The sequence below is a fragment of the Humulus lupulus genome, chromosome 6, assembly GCF_963169125.1.
Source record: "Humulus lupulus chromosome 6, drHumLupu1.1, whole genome shotgun sequence".
Lineage (NCBI taxonomy): Eukaryota > Viridiplantae > Streptophyta > Magnoliopsida > Rosales > Cannabaceae > Humulus > Humulus lupulus.
The window spans coordinates 19,030,140-19,048,865 of NC_084798.1; the positions used below are offsets into that span (position 1 = coordinate 19,030,140).

The following is an 18,726-nucleotide window of genomic DNA, read 5'->3' on the forward strand; positions in this document are numbered from 1 at the left end:
AAATTCAGCTTCCAATAAATGGAAGGATATTTTAAAAGTAAAAAAATAGAAAAAAATATTAAATACACTCTTTTTTAAATACTCTATTAATAATTTAAGACATTTTTAAAATATAAAATAATTAAATCATTCCTACAATAGTGTAAAAGGAATTACAATATAGAATTTTCTCTGAACTTTTAAAAAAAATAGAATAAAACGAAACGACAAACTTTTAGACATCAGTCAATTATTGTAGGTTGTCGTTTTTTACTCCAAAGCAAAACAAGAGAGCTTTCGTCAACTCTTTCGTAACAACGCTCCTCTCCTTTTTCAGCAATTTTTTCAAATTTTATTTTCCTGTTCTTGATTTTCGAATGAATTCATACCTGAGCTGAGCTAAGCTGACAAGACTACGTGTTTGAAAATTACCAATAGCCCTGATTGGACAGGTGTCCGACAAAGAAAGCGAGTACACCAGCTTATCTACACGCGCAGATAAATAGTAACTTATTCTACATAATAATAATTAATTAAATTAATATTTTCCATTTATATTCCAAATCGGCAAAACCGCTGTTATTCTCCCGCTCATTCCACGTTTTTTAATTTCTTTTTTAATTTATTTTTAATTTGGGTGAAAGGCTTCGATGATGCGCGGGTGATTCCACCCCATTTAATTTAAACCCTCGCCACCTCCCACAAACCGCCACGTCATCACACTGTAAATTTAAAATTGTCCATTATACAAAAAATAAAAAATTATTTAAAAAATGAAAAGAAAATTCAAACTTCAAATTTAAACTAATATTTCTTTCTTTCTTTCTCTCACTACCACTCACCACTTTTATTGTTCTTTCTCTCTCTTCATTTTTTTTTTCTTCTCTGCAACTCAAACTCTTTGGCTTAAAGAAGACGAAACAATCTCTCTCTTACTTACAGAGTGAGATAACGAAAAATATACATACGCATATATATATTTGTGAGTGTATATATATATATTCTTGAGAAAAAGGAAAAAAAGCGATGTTTTTTGCTTTTTCGATTCAAGCCATGTGAGCTCTCTGACACATTCTCTCCGTCTTTGATTTACTTTGTTGTTCCTTCTTCTATTTGTTCAGCATTTTGGGTACTGAGTCGCTGACTCGTCGACTCGCCAACTCGCTGGGTTGCTTCGAACCTTCATGGCCTCGTCGTCCCGAGCAAGAAGCAGCTCACCATTCTCGCACCGCAAGCAGTCAAGTCCTTACTCTTCGACTTCTTCGTCTTCTTCGTTCGTCAACGGTCGTATTATACCTCGCTCTTGTTCTACCTCGGCTTCTTCTTACTTCAACTCCGGTAGTGGTGGACTCGGTTCCCGATCCATGACGTCCAGTCATGGCCGCTCCGATTCTGTGTACGGTGGTCCGCGAGGTTATGGTAGTCGCACTCCCGTGGGATTCCCCTCTGAAGAGCTGCTTACTGAGCCTCTCGATGCGCCGAGGGCTGGAGGGGATAGTATATCGGTGACGATTCGGTTTCGGCCTTTGAGGTAATGGTAGATCTGAGCTAGTTGGATCAGATCTATGGAGTTTTGGATTGGAGTAAATTGAAAGTTTTGGTCGTAGAGCCTTGTTTATAGGTAAATGTGATTCAATGGTCTGGTTTTTTGGGGGTTTTTTTTTGGCTTGCAGTGAGAGAGAGTTTCAGAAAGGGGACGAAATTGCTTGGTATGCAGACGGAGATAAGATTGTGAGAAATGAATTTAATCCTGCTACAGCTTATGCATTTGGTACTATAATTTTCCTTTGTTTTCATTTCTTCTTGTTTAATTTTGAATTCAATTTTGATTGATAGTAATTTAGGCATGGGAAAATTCATGAAGTAAAAATGCAGATGATGACCAATCGATTTGGTGTTGAATTTGATTAAGTAGAGATATTGATTGTATGTTTTTTTTTTGGGTGGGTGATTTTGTTTGGCAGATAAAGTCTTTGGACCACATACGAATTCGCAAGATGTATATGAGGTAGCGGCTAAACCTGTAGTGAAGGCTGCCATGGAGGGTGTAAATGGTATTGAATTTTCCTTTTGAAGACTCTTAAAGGGTCATTTTTATTACTTGGAATCGTAGAAAAAATTAAATTCAGTAATTCATTCAAGTAAAATGCTTTGAATTAATTTGACTTTGAAAGCTAAATTACTAAATTGACAGAAGTAACTGCATTGAAGTTTCTCTATTGAAGTTTAATTTTTGTTAATATATATTTTTTCATATATTAAATGCAGGAACAGTTTTTGCTTATGGTGTGACAAGTAGTGGGAAGACGCACACCATGCATGTAATTGTCAATGTTTTAAATATATTGATTATATTCATTTGAACACTACTTAGGCTACAACTGTGAGGTTCAATTAATTTTTTTTAGAATTGGTGATTTTTTGTAAAATTTATTCCTAATTGGGTGCAATTCAGACTTAGCTGACTACTCAGTCTCTTACAATAAATTATTCCTGGAGGGTAGGCTTGCAAATTTTTTGGTATAGCTAAGTTGCATTTTTGCAGAAAACTACTTTTGTTGCTTGAGATTTTACTATTTTATTTTAGAAAAGACAAAACATTTTGTATTTGGCTCATCTACAGGATTATCTTTAATTCAATTTTAGGGTGTTATTTTAGTTTTTATGCTTAGAGAGAGGGTCCATTATAGAAAGGGACAACAAACCCCCTGATTCCATCATTTGGCAAAAGTGTTGTTTCTTATTACCTGTAATATTATTTACTTCTGATCCAAAAACAAACTTATGAAGTTGCTATGTGTTATATTATTCTCCATGACTTGTGCAATTACACACATGTAGACGTTCGACTCATTTCTTCTGACAATTTGAACAGGGAGATCAAAATGCTCCAGGCGTTATACCATTGGCCATAAAGGATGTGTTCAGTATTATTCAAGATGTAAGGACTATCACATTATATATATTTTTTCTTTCTAAATTTTTGGTGTGTATAGTGCAAAACTGACAAATACTCTTACATTTCTGTTTATATTAACTTTTCAATGACATTGACTTAAACCTTTTCTGATCTCCATATTGATATGTATTATCAGTAAAAAATTCTGGTTTGGAGTCTGACTGTCTTTTCATAGAAATATGGTTATGCTATTAGTCTCTGTAGTTTCATGATTGCACATCCTGATATTCATGAGAACTCTCTATAATCTAATTATGAAGTTGTAGGTCCACTCTTCAGGATGATTGCTTCACTGGTTGACGAAATTCTTGTACTCTTTTTTTTTGTTGGAGGTTAAAAATTTTAGTTAGTGAGTTTTTTGTTTGATACATGAATGTTATTTTTATGAAAGGTGATAGTCAATGTTGTTCTTGTTTATTCTGGATCTTGGTTGATTTCAATCATATACTGGTTTAAGTTTTTTGCTTTAATGACTAACTGATAGCTGGCTACTATTACAGACTCCAGGAAGAGAGTTTTTACTTCGGGTGTCATATCTTGAAATTTATAATGAGGTCAGTACTTCTCTTATGGGTGGTCAACTTTATAGAACAAGAATTTGCTTGGGAAGCCATATTCTTTCCTTTTTTTTTTTACTTTCTCATATTGCACAGTCGTATCTTATGAATTGTCTCTTACAGTTGCATTATTGAAATTGGTTTCTAGATCACATTTCAATGGTACAGATTTAGTTTTAATGGAAATGATTTTTTTTTTGTGTTTTTCTTTCTTCCCACCAATACTACTTATTTATACAAAGATGCTGTTATTGATGTTTGTATGATTTTACTTGTTAAAAATAGTTACTCTAATTTGTTTTACCTAATTGATTTGTTGAGCTATTTGTACTCTTCTATATCAGGTGATCAATGACTTGCTTGACCCAACAGGACAAAATTTACGTGTTAGAGAAGATGCACAGGTTTTTCACTTTTCTGTTATTCAAATTTTCTATAGAAACATTATCTACTGTTTTCTTTTGTTGATAAATATTTATTATATATATCACTCTATTTCATTCTACTTCTTGTGCTCTATTTTCTCTCATTTAGGTATGGGCAATAAGATTTTGTTTTTAGTGTTAAATAGTATCAATCACTTTCTCATGATGCAGTTTTTTTTGAAAGTTTATGAAGTACCTTTACGTTTCATTATTATGGATGGATTTCTGACATTTTGTTGTGGTCATGTGAAGGGTACCTATGTTGAAGGTATCAAGGAAGAGGTGGTTCTGTCGCCTGGGCATGCACTTTCTTTTATTGCTGCCGGAGAAGGTATTTGAACTGTCTCTTTCATCTATATGTATTTTTTATTACTCGGCAAGAGATGCTCTTTCCATAAAGATTAGATTGTCAAATCTACATTGTTTAAGTTCTGTTGTTGTTCGTTTGTGGTTGCTGGTTATGCAGAGCACCGTCATGTTGGATCAAACAATTTCAATTTGTTGAGTAGCCGAAGTCACACCATTTTCACACTGGTAAATGTTTATCAAATTTTGTTTAATGGTGTCTCAAATTTTATGTCCTTGCATGGATTAGCTTGCAAGTTTTTTAGCAAAAAATTGATTTCCATAGTCTTCATATCTGAGTAGAGGATTATTCAAAATAATAAATTACTGTCTTTACATTCCTGGGTTTTCACCGCTTAACTTAGTTATTTGAGGCAATTTTTTTTCCTCTCTCTAACTTGCTTATGCATTTGCAGATGATTGAGAGTAGTGATCATGGTGACGAGTATGATGGAGTCATTTTTTCTCAACTTGTATGGTTCAAATCAATTTCTTATCATACAGATAAATTATTGTTCACTTAATATTATTTTAATCTAATAATTATTGATCACTTAATATTATTTTAATCTAATTTTTGTTTTCTTATAAATTGTCTCTTTAGAATTTAATCGATTTAGCTGGATCTGAAAGCTCAAAAACTGAAACCACTGGACTACGAAGAAAAGAGGGATCCTACATTAACAAAAGTCTTTTAACTCTTGGAACAGTAGGTGTTTTACAATTCAATATGCTACTAAACTATAATGAATTTCAGTATTGTGCTTATTTTTGTCTGGATTGTTATCTACAGAGTATGCTGTATTTATCTCCTAAAATGAACCACCTAACTGTTCAGTTTTTTTTTCCCTTATATAATATTCTAAAATATTTTAGTAAAGGGCTCAATAATTTCTCAGTAATTGTTTTGTTTTGTAGTATGAGTAATTTCTCATATTTGAACATCCTTTGTGAATTGCAAGTTCAGAATCTAATTGTATAGTTGCAACTTGCAATGTGAAGGTCATAGGAAAATTGAGTGAAGGGAAGGCATCTCATGTTCCATACCGAGATTCTAAGCTTACCCGTCTACTACAATCTTCATTAGGTGGCCATGGTCATGTATCGGTGAGTTTGATAATTATAACCATTGTCATTGGAATGTAAATAAAATATTGTTTTTCTGAAAGGAATTACTTTCTTTCATGGTCATATTGATTCAGATTTATAATTACAAATTACTAGTACATTGCTTTTTAATGCTTGATTAATATTTCATTTTCATGATACCTTTATGATGTATTTTGATCATGAGTGCTGAATGATTTTGCAATTTAATCTATTATAATACATATTTTTTTTTTGCCCTTTTATAAACATTCCCAGCTTATATGTACTGTTACTCCGGCTTCAAGTAACATGGAGGAAACTCATAACACATTGAAATTTGCAAGCAGAGCAAAGCGAGTAGAAATCTATGCATCTCGTAATAAGGTGTGATGCAACTTTGGTTTATGATTAATTTTTTTTAAATGCCTTATATAGCGATAAACATTAAACTCTTCTCTCTCACCGTCAATTATCCCTCCAGATTATTGATGAGAAATCATTAATTAAAAAGTATCAAAGAGAAATTTCAACTCTTAAAGAAGAGCTTGATCAGCTTAGGAGTGGTGTGATTGTTGGTGTCAGTCACGAGGAAATTTTGAGCTTACGACAACAGGTATTTTATTTGCTTAGTTTTCTTAACCTTTATGTTTTCTTCATAACCAAATCAATTATATTTATATCTATATAGTTGCAGTGCATTATGTGTCTTCTTGTTTTTTGACAAATAGCTGGAAGAAGGTCAAGTCAAAATGCAATCAAGGCTAGAGGAAGAAGAAGAAGCCAAGGCTGCTCTCATGAGTAGAATCCAAAGGCTAACCAAGCTTATCCTAGTTTCCTCTAAAAATACAATTCCCGGTTGTCTGCCTGAGATTATCAGTCATCAACGTAGTCTCTCTGTTGGTGAGGATGATGTGAGTTCCTTTTCCAATTCTGTAATCATTGGATCTGCTTTTGTATGCTCTACTATAGTTTTTCTAACTTCTTAAGTGGTTTGAGCAACTGTAGACGAGTTAATAGTGTTTTCCCTTTGATTGTTGTGTGCTCAATTTGTCAATAATGAAATTGATTTGATTTTCTGTTGCTTTTTAAAGTCTAGTTACTTGCTGGCTGTACCTACTTTACAAATAGTAACCTTTCTATATTATAAGGGTTGTATTTCACCCGCACCGTGAATTTCTTGTGCTCAATTGTGAATAATGAGATAATATTACCCTCTTCTAGAAATTGGATGTAATGCGCGAGGGTTCTTTGCTTGGAGAGGGTGAGAGCCAGAGAGACTCCCAAATTTTGGCCTCAGATTCATCTTATGAGTTCAGGCATAAAAGATCTTCCAGCAGGTGGAATGAAGAACTCTCACCGGCTAGTAGTATCATTACTGAATCAACTCAAGCCGGAGAACTTATCAGTGGTTCAAAATTCTCTTCGGTATGTATTTTTTTTTAAATATGTAGTACAAGGAGCTCAACAATTGTTTTAAAGTAATGCATATTTGTCCATCCCAAATATACCACCATCCTTGCTTCACGATTGATACTTTTTATTTTTAAGGAATGATAACTAATTTACTGAACTAAAAAAGAGGAACAGAATAATTACTATTTTATTAAATTAAATTAATCAGGTTGATTAATTTGGGTACTAAGCTGTCATCACCGAATATGATATAGTCTGGACTTTGAATAACTATGAGCTGTTATGCATACTGTATTTTAGGGAGGGATCACAATGTCAGATCAGATTGACCTTCTTGTTGAACAAGTTAAGATGCTTGCTGGAGAAATTGCATTTGGCACCAGCACCTTAAAGCGCTTAGTGGAGCAATCTGTGAATCACCCTGAGAGCTCGAAAGCCCAGGTATACATTTATTTGATTTTTCCAAGCACATTGTGCATCTTAATGCAGTTGGCAATTAAAAATTGCTGTCATTGTTTTGAAAATTGTGGCTCCACCTTAATTGGGAGCAATACTTAAACATTGATGCATCCTTTGGATTTCCTAGGAGTTTCATATTAGGTATTTAAATGTTTTCCAAGGGCCACTATGTAACATGTTGGTCGTTTCATCTACTGATTTTTTGTACTCTAGCTAGTCTAGTTGGATCTGTGTAAGAAGTAATTTTAGAATACATAATCTTCTAGTTCTTTCCACACAATGCTGAAAGTTAAGTTCCCCCATGTCTCTTATGGTGAGGTGAGCAAAGTTTAATCCATATTTTTTCAAAATACAGATTCAGGACTTGGAACGTGAAATCCAAGAAAAAAGAAGGCAAATGAGGGTTTTAGAGCAACGCATTGTTGAAAGTGGTGAGGCTTCTGTTGCTAATGCATCAATGGTTGACATGCAACAGGTAATTTGAATTATTCATCTTTCACATGCATTTGTACTGTTTGTAATTATTAGAGTAAAAATGTTAATTTTTGTTTTAACTCTTGTTTCATGCTCAAACAGACAGTAAAGAGATTAATGACCCAGTGTAATGAGAAGGGGTTTGAATTGGAGGTGAGTTTTCTTTAATCATTTTATTGCTGTATCTGATGTATTTAAGTGTACTTGGTGTTTGCAAAACATTTTCTAATAATTTTAAATGTATAAACATTTACACTATTAACTGCAGATAAAAACAGCAGACAACCGTATTCTCCAGGAGCAGCTGCAGAATAAAGTTAGCATTCTATATTTTTTTCTTATTCTTTTTTAATACATTTCCATTATATTTCTAAACAAGCTTTACTTTCAATATGAGTGCTATTTCTTATGTGATTAATCTGAATGTGTTCAGTGTTCTGAGGTCAAAGACTTACAAGAAAAAGTAAACATGCTAGAGCAGCGTTTGGCTTCATTTACCGGTGATAAATCATCAGCTTCTTCCGAAAAGTATTACTCTGAAGAGTATGCTGATGAATTGAAGAAGAAAGTGCAGTCTCAGGTGATTACTGGGTTTTTAGCTTCTGCAGATATAGTTGAGTAGATTGTAATGTATTTTTGACCTTGGTGTTGATGAACATGTGGTATTGTTGAGCTGCATTGCTCAAATTTTAGTATCAATGATCCTATGGTTTTTTTCAGTCAAATTTGTGCTGTTAAGGAGTTTTTTGTTACTATAGATTCTGCTCTGCTTATTTGGGCCTAAATTTTATTCTGTTTTGTCTGCTCAGGAGATTGAGAATGAAAAGCTAAAGCTGGAACATGTTCAGCTCTCAGAGGAGAACAGTGGATTGCGTGTTCAGAATCAAAAGCTGGCTGAAGAAGCTTCCTATGCTAAAGAGCTGGCCTCTGCTGCTGCAGTCGAGTTGAAGAATTTGGCTGGTGAAGTGACGAAGCAATCATTGCAGAATGCAAAGTTAGAAAAAGAATTGCTGGCAGCTCGGGAGCTAGCAAATTCTAGAAGTGCTGTTTTGCATAATGTTAACGGTGTTAATCGCAAATACAGTGATGGAAATAGACCGGGAAGGAAAGTGAGAGCCTCTAGTCGTGCCAATGATTTTTCTAGCATGGGGGGTGATGAGTCATGGAATCTTGATGCAGAGGATTTGAAGTTGGAACTCCAAGCAAGAAAACAACGTGAGGCTGCTCTTGAGGCTGCCCTTGCTGAAAAGGAATTCATCGAGGAAGAGTATAGGAAAACAGTTGAAGAGGCAAAGAGAAGGGAGGAAGCCTTGGAAAATGATTTAGCAAACATGTGGGTGCTTGTGGCAAAGTTGAAAAAAGAGGGTGGAGCTGTCCACGAGATCAATGGCGATGAGAGGCAGAGTGATCCTTTAGAAACTATTAATGGCGGGAAAACAAATGACTTCGATGTAGCTACTGCCCCTAAAGAGAGACAAATTGTGGAAGTTGCTACTAAGCCAGCTGATGAAGTTCCCAAGGAAGAACCCCTTGTCGCTCGCCTCAAGGTATACACTTCTTTTACTCGATTTCATTCCTTGCATTATTTTAAATCCACAAGAAAAATCTGCCAGGGAAATGCAGTCGTTGCTTGAGAAATTAAAAGTTCTTGAAAAGAGTAAGTTGTCTCAAACTCGAGATGTATGTTTGCAGGCTCGAATGCAAGAGATGAAGGAAAAGGAGATGAAACAAATGGGGAATGGAGATGCCAATTCTCACATGTGTAAAGTATGTTTCGAATCCCCGACCGCTGCAATTCTCTTGCCGTGCCGCCATTTTTGTTGTAAGTCATCATTTGTATGAAGAATTCTACACACTTGCCTGATTTCACTTTCGACATTGCATTAACCAAATCTCATGTTTGATTTTGCAGTGTGTAAATCTTGTTCATTAGCTTGTTCAGAGTGTCCTATCTGTCGAACTAAGATTTCAGATAGGCTTTTCGCATTTCCATCTTGACTGACGCTGCAGTTACCCCCTTCCAACTAAGGTTCTTGTTCTTATCATATGATTATATTACAATATATTTATTTTATTTGAAATAATTTTCTTATACCAATTTTTTATTTTTTAAATTTTTCCAGGGAAGAATGTTATCGTCACTCACCTGTTTTAAAATTTTCCGTGCAATTGCGGTGCAAGTTAAATTCTTTTATTAGTTTGCATGTATGTAAACTGTCTAAAAGGTATATCGATATTTTGTTTTTCTTTTCCCTAGGGGAGGCTGTAAAATAAGAAATTTTTAAAGAAAGAAAAAAGAAAAGAAAAGAGAAGAGGAGTTATCAGATCTAAAAACTATGCAGAATGTTGCTTTGTTTTTCAAGATGCAGCAGAATGTGTGATTGGTCTTTGTATAGAAACAAATGTGCTTTTATTATTAAAGAAACAAATATATATATATATATTCGTAACAAAATTATAACTGTTTTTATTTCCCTTGTATATATAATTAGTAAGTAACTAACCTTTTCTTTATTAATTTTAATTAATGATCATTTTGCTTAAGCTTAACACCAAAGTCTACGAGGCATTGCTTAGGACTCCAACTAATAAAAGTGTAAGTTGCAAATGAAGATTTAATACTGTGAGGTCTATTTGTATTATTATTAGAGTGTCGGTGAAATCTAGTTATTATTACTACATTAGGTGTGTTTTTTAAGTAATAAACTATATATTATATATATGTGACCATTTAACTCATTGACAATAATAATTTCGTGAATGCAACAATTTATGTTAATACTGTGATTTGGTATAACAAGAGCTCAATTCAAATATAGCTTTTGTTCTTTCTTGTCCTCTATTTAAATCATTCCTTCATATTTGAAATGAAAAAAATATATATTATTTAAATGATATGGAAAAAAAAGATTTGTTTTTGGGTATAATACATGTTAAATGATAGGGTAAATAATTTCTTGGGAAGGTTTTTGAAAACTCAAAACTCAAGTAAACATAATTTAACGCAGTTCCATATATATTTATCAGTTTGTAGTACACAACATTATTTTGATATTCATAAGATCGTCCATCAACTAATTATTTGATTTCTGATTTGAGCATTTTAAATTATTCAAATTTTTTTTATAAATTTGTACAAGGTCGTGTAATTACATTATCCAACATCATGTAAAACAAATAAATTTATTGTTATATTATTTCATATAATATAATGTTATGTTAAATAATGTGACAAAATGTGATTTGTCATACCTTGTAACATATTATTGAGAGTCACAAAATTGGACATGTGTGTGCCCAAATGTGATATATTTTGGAGTTATAAAATCAGTTACAAATTTGTAACTCCTAAATATTACCCAAGAATGTGTAGATTGTATGTTACACATTTGAGATTGGATTTCACAAAGTCATTATGAAATATGGCTGTTAGAGACATGTTTTTAACTCCCATTAGGTGTTTGGATGTTACAAAATCATGTGGGAAATGATTTGAGATGTTTTGGAATGTTTTGGAAAAATGATATTTTATGCTGAAAATAGCCTGTGGCCGCGGCCACTGACATTCCCTGGCCGCGGCCAGTGAGGCTAAAAACCAATTTGTTTTTTCCAATTTGAACAGTTCTAACATTCCAAGTAACTCTCAAATCTCTATTTTAATTCCATAAACACCCAATTAAACATTGGTAACAGTCATGAGGGTTAGTGGAATTCGAAATTCAAAGGGTATCTCAAACTCTATAAATAGGAGTCTAATGCTTACTTGTAAGACATACCATTTTCTATCTACAAAACACTTGGCTGAAAAATACACCATTAGAGGCTTGATAATTCCAGAAAGCTATTTCCAAGAGAGATCCCTTAGTGCTTAGAGAATAGGAGGAAATAAGCTTTTGGATAAAAGTTTTGAACCTTGTTCAAGTTGTTTATCCTCACTACTCTACACTTTGGTTGTGTGAGAGTTTGTGTTTTTCATTGTTCTTTCTATTATTTTCTTCTTCTTGTTCTTATTTACTTGTATTATCATTGTTTTGAGTTTGTAATCTTCTTCTTCCACATCTTTCTATTTACTTGTATTTTGAGCAACAAAGTTGTAACACTTGTTTTTCTATCATTTTATCTTTTGTATTATTTTGCTTAGAGTTGTATTTTGGTTTTACCATTTCTATTTAGTACTATATAATATATTCTCTAACAGCTATAATTTATTCATGTACTAAAAATATTAAAAGTACCTATGGGTAATGATAAAAACAATTACTATCCAATAATTTTCATATATATATATATTTATATAAACAAAAATAAAATATAAATTGATTCAGTATCAAAACTCTTGTAAAAATCAAATTGTATGCTTAGATTTTCTTTGAGACAACTATAAAGATTGCAAATATATGGTATGACATATTTTAACATAACAATTTTGACAAGAGAGAGTTATCAACGGTTAAAAAATTAATTATAGCTAGTAATATGAAATAGTTACAGATAAGATTACTAATGGTTACTAATTTAAATACTCTTCATCATGGTTGAATAATAGTTTGGGATATTGGCTTGGCTACACAGCCTACACTTAACTGTAATTAATTTGGTATTATTATCACAAATAATTCTTATTATTTATTTACGGAAATAATTTTCCTCGAATTAAATATTATCATTATATTATCCATAACATAACAATATGTTAAGTTGGTGTTAAATTGTTTCACTTATTTAGCAAACGTGTAAAACTCAAATATAGTTGGTGCCATGCCACTCTTGGTTTGACGACGAGTGATTTCGTGTAGAAATTTATAATTTATAATTATTTATTTTACAAATGACAGTTTGCAAGTTAGTTGGATAGATTTTATCACTTTAGTCAATGGTGTTTTCTTGCAAAGTATGCCAAAATGTTTCATTTGATTTGAACTATGAGATTTCTGACATAATTTTTCCTAATTTTATTACATGTTTCATTTATGAATAAAATGAATAAGATTTTTGTCTCCTAATTTTTAATACTTTCAAGCCATTCCTTCTGAATTTTTTCGTATTTTTAAAAATATTCTCCAAATTATTGCAGCTAAATTATGTTTTTTGTTCAAAATTCGGGAGACACGTTTTGGTAGTTGTAATTAGGGACGGAGCCACAATGTGGCTGCAGGGGGTCCAGGCCCCGCCTAATATTTTATTTTTCATTTTTTTTAAATTCTAATAATTTTTTTGTTTTGTTTTTTTTTAATTTTTTCAAGAAATTTTGTTTTGGCCCCCTTATTTTATTTTTTTGCATTTTGGCCTCCATTGAATCGGGAGACTAGCTCTGTCCATAGTTGTAATAGTTTGGAAGCACAACTCTACAATTCAATAATAATTTAGGAGGCACAATTTTACAATAATGATACTTTAGGGGGTTTGAAAAAGTTATGTATCAATTCTTCAATATATCACGTTGCCTCTTTTGGACAAGGGGGTAAGATTTGATAGTGATAATAGTTCGAGGATAATTTTTAACAACACGAAAAATTAATGGGGCACGATTTTAAAGTGGTAATAGTTCGAGGTCAAAAATCATATTTATTATTTATAAATATGACCAAGTAACTTAATTCAAGCTCTAATTTTACTTCTATTAATGCATCAATCAATTAGTTTGACTAAAAAAAGTAGTCACTAGTGTTTTTAAAAAATTAAATGATTTGAAAATCTTGTTGTATAAGTTGTTATTATATCGGTGTTGTTAGGATTAATGCATCTACTTATATTTTTAAAACATTTTTATTTTCAAAATTATTATTTTAATTGAAAAGTATTTAATTACTAATATAATAAGACTAATAAATTATTATATTATTAATTTAGTATTGCATACACCAAGCAAAATATACACAATTTATTATTTATAAGATTAAAAATTATTATGTAAAAATTTAATTGAAATTCATGTATAGTATATTATAAAAAAATAATCAATAGTAAAACTTGGACCGATCTTGATCTTGTGAACTCAATGAGTTTTAAAATGTGTTCTTGATATTTCGTATGGCTTGAAGCAATATTTAATTTTTTGTCTATTTTCTGTACCATTTTTTTTACTGATTTTACAATCATAGAGTATCAGAAGATAATTATTGGGGTTGTTTGGTATGCAGGAATCTGGACATGGGAATGAGAATCTGAACACTTTCCCATGTTTGGTATTGGGTTTAAGTTTTTCTAACCTGGGAATCTGTACTCCAGGGATTTAACTTTTCCTAATTCTAGGTTCAAGTGAAACCCATCTGACAAATGGTTTTCAGATTCTCAGTAATGTGAAACACTTCAAAATTATTATTATTATTTTTAAAAAATTATCTTAAACCAATAATTTTTTAATTAATGACTTATTTTATTTTTGAAGCTTATAATATAAAAACAAATATACATATATCAAACTATAAAATGATAAATAATATTTGTTTATTTAAAGAAATTGATTTGTAAAGCCTTTATATCATTACTTTAGTTTAAAATAACAAATGAAATATTATTAAAAATAAAATAAGGGTATTTTTGTAATTTCAAAAATTATACTTGATTCTAATATTCAATAGATGTATTTTTTTAATTCTGTTAAAAAATATTTCATGAGTAAAATTGTTTATAAATTATTTTGATGAAATATATTATTATATTAATTTTATGAAAATATGAAACTTAACAGATTCCTATGCACAACCAAACACAGAAAGTGATATTCTCAGGAATCATAGATAAGATTACAGTGCATAACCAAACACAATGATGTAGGTTTCCAAACTATCAGATTATCTTCCCCAACTTTCCCAGTAATATGAAAACTGTGAACTCCTCATACCAAACGACCCCTTAATAGTAGAGGGTACTAAAGTTGTATTGGATCAAAACATAGGGTACCAAACATGCATGAATCCTTTAAAAAAACATAAATTAATTCAGGTTAAGCAAGGGCAAATTTATTGACCAAATTCAGGTGGATAGTACCATTTTTGACTGATTTTACAATTATAGGGTACTAGATGATAATTATTCATAATAGAAAATACCAAAGTTGTACTCGACCAAAACACAGGATTTCAAATACATATTTTCCTCATTTTAATTATATAATCATCTCCTTTGTTATATATTTCCAACATTTTATTTACAAAATAATTCCTATTATATCTATCTCTATATAATAAGAGCCTATAAGATGGACAAATCTTGGTTTAATGGTTTTTCTTCGTTTCTTTGTTAACGGTTACAACTAACATGGTTAAAACAATTTATTAATTATGAAGTATCCAAATAACATAATAGTAAATTCCTTCAAAGCTTTGAGAAAAAGGCATTATCAGTGAATAATATAAATATATGCATGAATAATGATTTAAAATTGTTTTGTTATACTTAAATTTCTAAATTATATTCTTTATTAAGTGTATTAAGTTATCGTTATCTTTTTTCCTTAATATTATGAGAGAAAGAGGCCAATAGTGTTGCTCGTGGTATGGCTAAATTTACTTTACGGTAATTTAGTAATATGGTTTGGATAGGTAATGATACTTATCTTGCTTGTTACTAATATTTAATTTAATAAAAAGATATTTTTTTTCTAAAGAAAAAGAACCAAAAGTAACTAATTAAAACAATTAATGGCCGATTTTAGTTGGCATGCAACTCCATATTAACTAGTTATTATGAACATTAATAAATGCAAATCCTATGATAATTTTAACAAAGTCAAATGGGATGTAATTCTCAGGCCATCAAATGTTTCATTAAAATCATCCCTTGGTTATATAAAAAGGTTATACACTTTTATAAGTGGGTTCTACTTTGATCTAGAGGTTGAGAATTGTTAATAATGTACAAAAATAGTCCTCTCTAAGAGATCGTCTTTTTCTAAAGAGGGTTATTATTTGACATTTTAAGGTGCTTAACACCACATGATGTATCACTTCATTATTGGTTAGCGATATCCCATAATATTTATTAAATTTAAATAAGTAGGACCCGATATTGAATTGCACCAATAACAATATATCACTTACTTGTGGTGTTGGGCATCGGTAGTGCTCTTAGCAATTCTCTTTTCTAAATCAAAGATGTATGGACCACTAATTATTTTGTGATGGTTTCTAATGGGACATTCTGCTAGGAATAGTCATAGTCACATGATATTACCCTTAAAACCGAACATACAAGATGTGTTTCTCATGCTCCTAGAGTATTTGGCTTTGTTCTTTATTTATGGTATGGTTACTAAATGAGAATAAGAATCATTTGTGTAATATATAACTTTATATATAAAAGTCATTTTGATTTTGATTGGATGCATATGTTTATTTTGAAGGGATACTCTATAATTTTATTAATATTCTTTTCCATTTATATTTATTTCATTGTATTTTTTATTATTTTAAAAGAGTTTTAGCATAAATACTCCTCAATTTTACTATATTTAGCAATTTAGTCCTTGAGAATTATTTTTTGACAATCCAGTCTCTGAGTTATAAAATGTAGCAATTAAATTTTTTGTTTTTTTTCCCACAAAATTCTTAGTGTTTTAATGATATTTCTAAGGAAAAAAAAACATTTGGAGGTGTATAATATTTAGAAAAAGTGTTAAAACTATCCAATAAGATGTTTAAAATTTTGTTGAAGAAAATGAACCAAAAGATTTAATTGCTATTATTTTTAAAACTAAAGAATTTGATTGTCAATTTTTTTCCTTCAAGATTGAATTGCACATTTATGCTAAAAGTTCTATTGCACACCAATAATATAATATAAATAATAATTCTTATTCTCATTTATTGTTTCCCAATTAATTTAATGAAAAATAAAAAGAAAAAAAACCCCAAGTTTGTTGATTAGTACTGATATTTTTTTACATTGATTTGCATAAACATGTAAAAGAGGAAAAACTCAAATTCCTTCCCACTCCCAAAAAATAGATGGTGTAGAAATAAGAAAGAAAAAAACCCTCAGAAACAACACAACCAATGTAACACTAATAATAATACAAAATTTAATTAGAAACATTATTATTCTTAATAAAAAGAATTAAAATGTCTTCAAAGATGAACTTGAAGGGGGTATCATTATGCAACAACCATTATCATCATCACCCCATTTTGGGTTGAAATTGAAGTAGTTCAACTTCATCTTCTTCATCATCATCTCATCTGTTTTTTCTGCATAGAAAACTCCATTATTGGAATGATACGAATTAGTTGTATTTGTATTCTTACTGATCTTAGATGGTGGTGAAATTTGAGGTACCCAGTCATATAGACCCACTTGATCTTGATCTTGAGATGAGTTCAAAAAGCATTTATTGCTGTCAAAATCATCATCCCTACTCATCTCATATTCTCCATCATTATTATTTGTCTGCATATATAAAAAAAATCACATTAATATAACCAAACCCACTTCAGAAAATCATATATAATTATAAACACACACACATATATATATATAATATTATTATTGGAAGCAAACCTTACAGAAGCCATTATTATTGTTATTTGAAGCTGAAGAAGAAGAAGGGTCAAGAAAATCTTCAACATGCCAACCAGGCAGTGTTTCCATTAGGTACTCTGATATGCTACTGGTTAAGTATGAACCACTTTCATTATTAGTAGTAGAATTGTATGGAAATGGAGTCATATTATCGATCGAAGAAGAGCTAGTGATCTCATTGTTATTGGAAACTACTGTTATAAGTCTCTTTGTTGTTGTTGTTGAAAATATTGGAGTGACTGAGCTTGTGTTAATGGCGGCTTCAGAGCTAGTAGCTGTTGATGAAGAAGTTGATGGATTTTGATACAAAGTTGATGAAGAAGGTGAGAGCTTTGCTCCTGTTAGAAGAAATCTATTGTGTTTTTTAGTGTGTTCGTTGGCTCTGTGAATTGGAATATCACATTCTCTGCATAGTATTGCTCTGTCTTCTTGACAGAAAAGAAAAGCTCTTCTTTCCTGGAAAAAGAAAAAACATAATTTCATACAATCACTATCTGTTAATTAATCTGGGAAAAATGAATGACAAAAACTGCTCTACTAAGGTAAACAAAGAAAACCCAGAATTTATTTTGTTTTGGAAATAAACTCTAACACCCCTACGATTCAAATATGTATAACTACATGTTTTGCCATCATTTTCTCGGCAACCAAACAGAACCCTTTTCGTGTAAGAGAAGGAAAGTATTACCAGACAGATGTCACAGAGAGGGGATTCCTTGAAACCAGGTTGAAGAAGAGAGAATCTAGAGTGTTTACTGGCGAGCTTATTGGCATGGTGAACACGACGATCACAATCATCACAGAGAGCAGCTTCATCGGCAGTGCAGAAAACAGAGGCTTCTTCTTTGTCACAAACATCACAACGGATCTTCATTTTCTTTTCTATGTATCAAACTATCCTTTTTCCTCTATATATATGAGTGTATACGTGTATATATATAGAAATAAGTATAAAGATTTGTGCAGGTGATATGGGATCGATAGAGACAAGAGATTATGGGCTTTAAGGCATTAGGGACCAAAAAAGATAACAGCTAGTCAGATGAGAAGTTTTATGTATTAAGAGAAAACTCTGGACAAAGCAACTGGCTCTCTCTCTCCTATGCTAGGCTTTTTCTTCCCCAATATTCTATTCAATACAAAACTATATATATATATATGTATATAATCTTTTCTTTATATTGACCCCATCACCATTCTCTCTCTGAAATTTGAAGAAAGAAAGATGGAGATATATGGTAAGTAGGGATAGGACTTAACTTTTTATATCTACCAAATTTATTGATACCCCAAAACTCAACACTTCTTTCTCCTATTTTTAATTAGTATATTCTGTATTGGCACATAAAGAGGGAGATATGAAAGAGAATGAGTTTGTCAGCTAATGAGAGACATGAGAAAAATTAAGGTAATATAATAAAAATTAATGAAGTGTGATTTAGTTGAGTTGGTTTGACCAAACTCTTTACACTTTGCCCATGAAAATGATGAGAACTTTGCTACATAT

General features: G+C 31.3%; 2 protein-coding genes across 4 annotated transcripts; one reads left to right on the forward strand and one right to left on the reverse strand.

The window, feature by feature from the left end:
• Window positions 1-809: 809 nt before the first annotated feature.
• On the forward strand, window positions 810-10,144 carry LOC133781803 (kinesin-like protein KIN-7D, mitochondrial). 3 transcript variants are annotated; one of them, XM_062220883.1, is made up of 26 exons: window positions 810-961; window positions 1,101-1,510; window positions 1,653-1,750; window positions 1,944-2,033; window positions 2,248-2,300; window positions 2,855-2,920; window positions 3,439-3,492; window positions 3,840-3,899; window positions 4,173-4,251; window positions 4,387-4,454; window positions 4,682-4,738; window positions 4,870-4,974; window positions 5,268-5,372; window positions 5,631-5,738; window positions 5,836-5,967; window positions 6,083-6,265; window positions 6,576-6,779; window positions 7,068-7,208; window positions 7,582-7,701; window positions 7,803-7,853; window positions 7,969-8,016; window positions 8,134-8,280; window positions 8,510-9,247; window positions 9,393-9,522; window positions 9,613-9,729; window positions 9,824-10,144. In XM_062220883.1, the coding sequence occupies exons 2-25, from the start codon at window positions 1,164-1,166 to the stop codon at window positions 9,696-9,698; spliced, it is 3,270 nt and encodes a 1,089-aa protein (XP_062076867.1). In that variant the 5' UTR covers window positions 810-961; window positions 1,101-1,163; the 3' UTR covers window positions 9,699-9,729; window positions 9,824-10,144. The 3 variants fall into 3 exon arrangements, with proteins under 3 accessions (XP_062076867.1, XP_062076868.1, XP_062076866.1); XM_062220884.1 differs by having other exon boundaries at window positions 830-922; XM_062220882.1 differs by lacking the exon at window positions 810-961 and having other exon boundaries at window positions 976-1,510.
• A 6,322-nt stretch (window positions 10,145-16,466) lies between these two features.
• LOC133781804 (B-box zinc finger protein 20) lies at window positions 16,467-18,471 on the reverse strand. The gene is made up of 3 exons (XM_062220885.1): window positions 17,908-18,471; window positions 17,199-17,675; window positions 16,467-17,087 (listed from the first exon to the last, which is right to left on the reverse strand). The coding sequence occupies exons 1-3, from the start codon at window positions 18,091-18,093 to the stop codon at window positions 16,758-16,760; spliced, it is 993 nt and encodes a 330-aa protein (XP_062076869.1). The 5' UTR covers window positions 18,094-18,471; the 3' UTR covers window positions 16,467-16,757.
• Window positions 18,472-18,726: the final 255 nt, after the last annotated feature.